The following is a 7663-nucleotide window of genomic DNA, read 5'->3' on the forward strand; positions in this document are numbered from 1 at the left end:
ATCTCTTTCAACTCTTGCACTGTTTCTACTTGATTTGTTGATATGCTTTTTAGAGACACTAATTTGTAGCAAAAATATTTTTGTTGCAAATTATAAACAGTTTTTAATAGAAACGTTGTTTTTTTTTATAATATTCAATCAAATTACTTGACATTGGTGTTGTCGGTCTTGATAAAAATGATGATGAAAGTACTGCATCTGATGATATAATTCAAGAATGTAATATAATATAGCATAATAATTAAATGAGTTAAATAGACATTCTAATCATTCAAAAAAATTATATTTTCCATCCGTCTAGAACTTGCTCTTGTATATACTGCGCCAGTTTTACCATCTTTGCACTATATTCAATATAGGCCTTTAAGATTTATAAACGACAAAAGGCAGTAAATAGAAGCATAATCTACTTACTTTAATGGTATAACTAACTTTTTTATTTTTTTTCGACTTTATTGTATTATTTCATTTAGTTGTTGAAATAATGGTCAATTACATCTAAGTGCAAGATCTACATCTTGCACTTAGATGTATCTTGTTTTGTGTTTTTCAAATAGTGATTAAACTATAATGTGATATGTTTATGGTACAAACTGTTGAGATTTTGTATCTAAGAAATTGAAAATGTCAACAAAAGCTAAGACACGTGATGAATTTCGTGAACCTGTGTGCTTCCTTTGCATGAAAAAAGTGACCAAAAACTGACAAATTTTCAAAAAACAAGAGTATTGCAAACCATTAGCCAACACAAAGACTTTACCAATGCAAGAGGACCTCTTGAAATTTGCATGAAGTGCATATTTCTTTTGAGCAATCATGACAAAGACACTCTTCTTACAGCTCTATACGATTTCAAGTCTATCGCAATCAAACCATTGTCAAGGACAAGTCTTGCATGTGACTGCCTCATTTACAGCATTAAACGAGTCCAACTGATTTAGCCTTATCCATTGCAAGCTGCCAGCCGACAGCACTTCCACAGGTCCATTCACACTAGCTGCATCTGCCGTGAAAGTTTGTCAAATGCCTCACAGTTCTTCATCGTAGATACCCACACAGTTTACATCTGGAACCAGACATGCAAATTTAAAAATAATTTTTCAGTTTGATGCTCTAGGAGCCCAAAAAATTGCTTCTTCATTAATCAAAAACACACCGTCCTCTTCTGGTGGAAAAATTCGACTCAAGACCAAGGAGGAAAACGTCTGCCTGTACTTCAAGGTAAAAACTGGAATTTTTTGAAAAGTTTGCTATCATAGGCAAAAACCTTGATAGTGTTTTTACCATTTTCTCAATAACATCCTTTGAAAAAACCAATAATGAAGCTGCCGCACGAAAATTTGTGCGTTGCATTGATGTAAAGGACCTTTGTTCAAAGATTGTTTCAGAGAGGAAAATTTCTGCCAACCACACTGTGTAACTTGGCCTGGATAGAGGAGGAGGTTTTTTGAAAATGAGTATGTGCCTCATTGATTCGACAAAAAAAATAGAAAGCTTCGAGCAGAAAACATTGTGACTTGCGTCAAGGACTGTTGCCAGAGACACTGGAGTTAAGCGTTTACTCTTGGTTGCAATTGTTGAAGATGTTGCAGAAACTTACTTCAATATCAAAAACCTGTTTAATCTCATTCAAGCAAATAAACTCAAATTCATTATCAGCACTGATCTTAAACTTGCTAATATTATATGTGGCATTTAAGCACACAGCAGCAAGCATCCTTGCTGCTGGTGTAAAGCTGTATCAGGCAAACTTGGTAACATTGGAGCTTGAGAAGCAATCTCTGAATCTCTTCTCTTTTACTACAAGCTGTGATTAAGGATTATAAATTTTAACAAGAAAAATTTCCGAATAATTTTTTTGGGACTTTATTTAACAATAAACACTCTAAAATTTAAGTTCAACTAAACGCAAGTATTAACATTAATTCTATATTTTACATAAACTTATTTACTATATATTTATATGTTTAGTGTATATATATGTATATATATATGTATATATATATATGTATATTAGGGTAATGACTTTTTGATTTTTTTTTTTGATTTTTTTAAAGAAACTATCAAGTATTTGTTAAGAAGGGAGCAAACTCAAAGACAGCAAAGAACTTCAAAAACTCAGTACATCCCCCACTTCTTGATTTGCCAGATTTTTAATTCCTCCTATGGAATTGCACTTGCTTCTTAAAGTTGTGAACCATTTATTTAAGAGTCTTTTTCAAGTTTGGCCAGGAGCACGCTAGGTAGGATCTGCTTGCTTTGGAAACTTCCTTAATCCCAGCTACTGAGAAATAATTGATCAGATCAAAGAGTCATTTATAAAACTGCAAATTTCAGTAACGCCCAAAGTGCGCAGAGTCTTTTTACATGTGCCACATTTTATTAGCATTCATGGACAAAGTCTTGGAGTTTTCATTGAACAGGCAACAGATGCTTTAGATGCTTTACATGCCAATTTTAAGGTGCACTGGGAAGGTACAAGAGTCAACCAAGCTACCCTGAGTGTGGTCATAATTTGCTGAAGTGTTTTCTCGACTACAATTGCAAGCACTTGTAAAGAAGGAAGAAAAGTCAAGTCGCGCTCAACAACCACAAAGCCATTAAGAAATCATTAAAATACCAAAAGAAGAATATTTGAAAGAAAAAAGTATTATGTAGAAACGTTTTGGAAAATATTGTACATCGTTTTATCTCCCAGTGAAATTGTTTATTTACCTTGTGTTTCTTTTGTAATTTATTTTTTGGAATTATTAAAATCCAATTAGATAATTGAATTTCAGCAAACGTATATTTTTGTCAAGCTAAAAGTGAAATATTGCTCATAGGTATACTTGAGAGAGGCACATATACATTCGTCAAATATTTAAAAAAGCAGTAATTTTAATCATCAAATTCAAAATGAAATTTCTGGCACGGATGTCAGTAGAAGATTTAAATTTTTTATGCTTTAGGTACCCAAGGGTATATACTTTGTCCCCTTAAAAGGGCAACAACAGACTTTTTTGGTCATGTTACATATGATTTTTACAGGATGAGAATAATATTAGTAAGATTAATTTTAGATTTTCAAAGAGAAACGTGGATTCGTTTATAGAAAAAGAAGAGAAATTTAAGAGTAAGTAAAAACAAAGATTATCATTTTATTAGATATTTACTAAAGTAATTAACTAGTAAACACATAGGTATTATTTTATTATGTGGACATTTTTATATAATAACTTTATGTACTTACTATTTCTACATGTACATAGTGCTCGTGCTTCATATGCAAGCACAAGTACTATGCGGCACTATACTAACTAAGCGGTGCCCTTTCCCTAATAATAGTAGTTGCGTATATAAGCTTTTAATGCTACCACCAATACTTTAATACTTACACCACCTACCAATCTACCATAAAGATAAATATATATACATTCGATTTAAGGATTGGAATAAGTTAAGGAATTCAAATAGTTTAAACAATGAAGTAATAAATGAAGACTTAAGTTACTGACAACCCAATTAGCCACTCCAACTGGGTCCCAGCTGGGATTGAGCTGGGATTACTGGGATTAGGTTTGGGCTGGGAACAGATCTGGTTGCCAGATGGGTCCCACATGGCGTAAAGATGTCGCCTAAAATTAAATATGGTTTTATATTGGAATTACCATGCGGCTGCCGGGAATGGTTTACAACTGGTTGGAAGATGGGACGCAAATTGGTATATTGGTAGCGTTTTTTTTCTGATCAAAACCAGTTTTATTGGCATCATTTTTATTAAAAGTTTTTAAATAAATATGATAAAAAAAGCTTTTAAAATGGGTTTCCAGAGCTTTAACTACGCTACTGTATTGGCATTGAATTGCTGATACGGAATTTATCCTAGCTTTTAACCTGGTTTCACAAACTTACTTTAGGAATAGTGTTTTAACATGGTCACTAATAATGCACTATAGCTTAATTGATGCAGAAAAAATTGTATAAACTCTTTGAATATTTTTAAACAGCAATATAGGCTTTACCGATAATTTAGCTCCGTCTGATATAACTAAGTTCAAGCTGTGGTAAGCACAGGGTATAAGTAAGGATAGTGGGTATTCAGCTTAAATTCAAGCTTGAACACCTTTTTGAATTTTGCCATATTAAATCCGTTGTCATAGCCTTGACCTCTAAAGTTTTTTAGGTCTAGCCTACAAAACTTTAGACTTTTAGATTTTTTTTTAATTAAAAGGTTAGCAAGAGTTTTATCAGTCAATTCTTCAGACACTGCATATCCAATAAAGCATTCTTTGACAATGGCTATTACTTCATCTTCTTCATCATCATGGTAGGTGGTCAGAGAAGTATGGTCTTTGTGACTAAGGTCTGGAGTGCAATCCATAATAATTAAAAAATACTTTGCAAACTTTACCCGGTTCACATTAGCTTCTTTTATTTGTGAAGCAAAGAAGTTAATGACTTCGTTTTAAATGTTCACACTTGACATATGTGAATGTCTTTCTTTATCTTTAGTTTACCGTAAGTGCTTCATCAAAATGGAATAAAATTGACCAAATAATTGGATAATACCAAGGAAGTTTCCATTATTTTTGATGTACAGCTTTGATGAGCTTCCACGAAATACAATATTATGTTGCGCTGGCACAATTCTATTTAGAATTCACTGACACAATTCTATTTAGAATACTTCACCACCTTTTTGCTTCATTTTTAATTTATTGAGTAAGATCATGATCTACAACTTTTTATTTTTTTATCCAGTTTGTTGCCTTGATCCATTTCTCAGAACAACTGAAATGCAATGGAGATGTCTCATGGATATAAGCTCTTTTGTAAACTTTTTCCAGTTGTTGAAACCTTCTTTTCTCCCTAAATATGATTTTGAATATGATGAGTCGAATCAAACAAACGACAAGGAAGACAATTAGCTGAGTCAGTTTCTCTAAGGTATATAAATCTCCATTTTGCTTGTTTACCATTTCTTGCTACCATGGATCAAAATTCATTTGAGAAATGGCGATTTTTGGTTTCAGGATATTTCTTATCGCTCTTCAGGAAAAAAACTTGGTCCATTTTGATAATGCAATCTCTCTCTCTCTTACAGCCAGGCATGCCAATCAAGCTGTTGATTTATTAGATAAGAATCTGGACTTCTACCAAAACAACTGTTGTAATTGTGATGCACATTCAGGCTCTTTGTCTTTCTTTGATACTTTCTGAGATTTTTGACAACAAATGTCCGAAGATAAAGTTGATAAACATGTGGCAAAACTAGCGGAAGAAGTTGAATTATACAACAGAAGTTTGCTCACATTATCTTTCTCTTGGTTAGATAAAGACAGAGTGGAGGTCTCACTAGATATTTTTAAGGAGTTTTCATGACATAAAATATTTAATTTACAAGGATGTGAAGAACTTGGAGGAAGAAAGAAATGTGTTATCTTTGGAACTTTACTAAAACAGCTTCATAGACTGTTTAAGAGCCCTTAGCTAATTTTCTTCTCTGAACACCTGACAGTTTTTTTTGACATCTTCAATAAAATAATATTCAAATTCAAATAATCAGAGTAAAACTTTACTTTTGTTTTTGAAAATACAAATTATCCATAATGTAATTTTTCTAATTCATCATTAAGGTCACTACTGATTACAGTTTGCGACTCTTTTTATTACAACATTTTTAATAACTTACTGTCTTGTCGGTTTATTTATGTTATTGCCCGCGCAAAACAAACATGAGCTCAGCGTTAATAAACGAAATCATTATAAAATAATTTAAAATAAACAACATGAAAAAAACATTATTTTGTAAACAAAATAAAATTGTTTCAAAATATATAAAAAAAAAAATTTTAACCAAAATTTTTTAAAAGGACTAAAAAAAGTAAAAAAATAAATTTTAAGGAATTTAAAAAAAAAAAGGAGGGAGGGGATGGTGGGCAACCGGGAAAAATTGCCCTGGTTCCTCTTCCCCCCTACTCCACCCCTCTCCTCCCCTTCCTAGAGACGGCCCTACATTTTAGTAATTTTATAGTACGCTAAATGGATGGAATTGATAGGTATTTGATATTTGAGAATTTTTTCTGGATTTTTTTTTTAATTTATTTTGCTTTAAAAATTACAAATAAATATTTTATTATATTACTATTGTAGTAGTTTAGTATAAATTTAATTTACAAATATTGTTAAAAAATTTGCTCAGAGTTTGGGAAAATCATTTTTGGTAGCATGGTATCAAAGTACATAAGAAATTAAAATCAAGAAAATACGTAGCAGTAAAGTTGCATGGGTCACTTTACGTACCTTACGTAGCTCATTTTAAGCTAAAACTATTATACTGTTTTATTTTTAAAAAAAGTAACAAAACTAAAATTTAAAAATCAACAATCTTAGTTTAAAAATCAACAATCTTAGTGACATACCTCTTCAGTTGGTATTTCAATTCTGTAAAGTGAAAAGAATGATTTGAAGTTAGTCCAGTTATTATGTAATACCTCTTCAGTTTTCCACGGTAGTAAGTATTTTCCATCTTTTATTTCTGCGCGTGGGTACTCATCTTTTGTTCTTTTACTAAACAATTTGATAACTTCAACCGTTTTTTTTATTGTAGTTGATTTTGATTTATGTTCTGCCATGTGTTTTTAATTTCATTTATTTGTTAATTTATTTGAGGGTTTGTTAACATATATTTAAAAATAAATATTGCATGTTTTCAAAATACTATTTCAAATTAAATTTTTTTTAATCAATGGGTTAACATGAAGTGTATTTAGTGGCTTAACAAAAATTATGTATGAATAACTTTATTGTAAAAAGTTGCGTTACTATTGATGAAAAAATTTGAGTACTGCGTTTCGTATATTGAGTTTTGAAAGTTGAAATAGCTTAAAATGACAACAAAACATTAAACTCTTATTAATCTTTGGCGAATTAAATTATTTGAAACTTAAAATACAAAATTGTTTAAAAAGATTTAGTGTGCTGCCTCACCAAGTTGAAGCAATCAAATAACGATTTTCATACTAATAAATCTTTAATTTTTTATATAACTGTTTTTGAGATTTTCAGAATCATCCTATTATAAATCTAAATTTAAATTTTTAAATTTTTAATTTTTCAAAATAAAATTAAAAATTCAAATAGAATTCAAATAGAATTCAAATAGAATTAAAATAAAACAATTCAGTTGCGTCTTAATATATTCAAACACTTTTTATTTATTTTTTTAATTTTTCGTTTCTAATTTAAAAATAAATTTTAAAAAAAAGCCTATATTGATATTTAATAAATATAGAATTATTTTATATATATATGAATTTATATTTAATAAATGTAACATATAAATAAAAAAAAAAAATTGGGGAATTTTTTTTTATATGTATGAGTTTATATTTAATATACAATTATTAAATACAGACTATGTTTAAAATATAAATAAAAATAAATGCTAAATTACAAAAAATAATAGTAAAATATAAAAACATGAATAACTTCAAAATAAAAAATTTTTTATAAGAAATTTTTTACATTAAGATGTTTATCAATACTTTTATATTCCATATCCCCAAATATATCAAATGAGAACTATGGTACTTAAATAGTAGTACTTACATAATTTGATTTTTCAAGACAGTGATTAGTATATTTTACATTGTTCAGAAGCTTCTTAAATATCTTCCCT

The 7663-nt window shown here is 29.8% G+C and overlaps 1 protein-coding gene across 2 annotated transcripts in view; it reads right to left on the minus strand.

Moving 5' to 3' along the window:
• Window positions 1-6983, minus strand: part of LOC100208076 (N-acyl-phosphatidylethanolamine-hydrolyzing phospholipase D) — a 35266-nt gene extending 28283 nt beyond the window's left edge. Inside the window, exon 1 of one of the 2 annotated variants that reach the window (XM_065817717.1) lies at window positions 6405-6983. In XM_065817717.1, the coding sequence (XP_065673789.1) occupies window positions 6405-6617 (213 nt within the window). In that variant the 5' untranslated portion in view covers window positions 6618-6983. The remainder of the gene's footprint in view (window positions 1-6404) is intronic. The other variant, XM_065817718.1, reaches the window with a different exon arrangement.
• Window positions 6984-7663: the final 680 nt, after the last annotated feature.

This window comes from Hydra vulgaris, chromosome 14, assembly GCF_038396675.1.
Source record: "Hydra vulgaris chromosome 14, alternate assembly HydraT2T_AEP".
Taxonomy (NCBI): Eukaryota; Metazoa; Cnidaria; class Hydrozoa; order Anthoathecata; family Hydridae; genus Hydra; species Hydra vulgaris.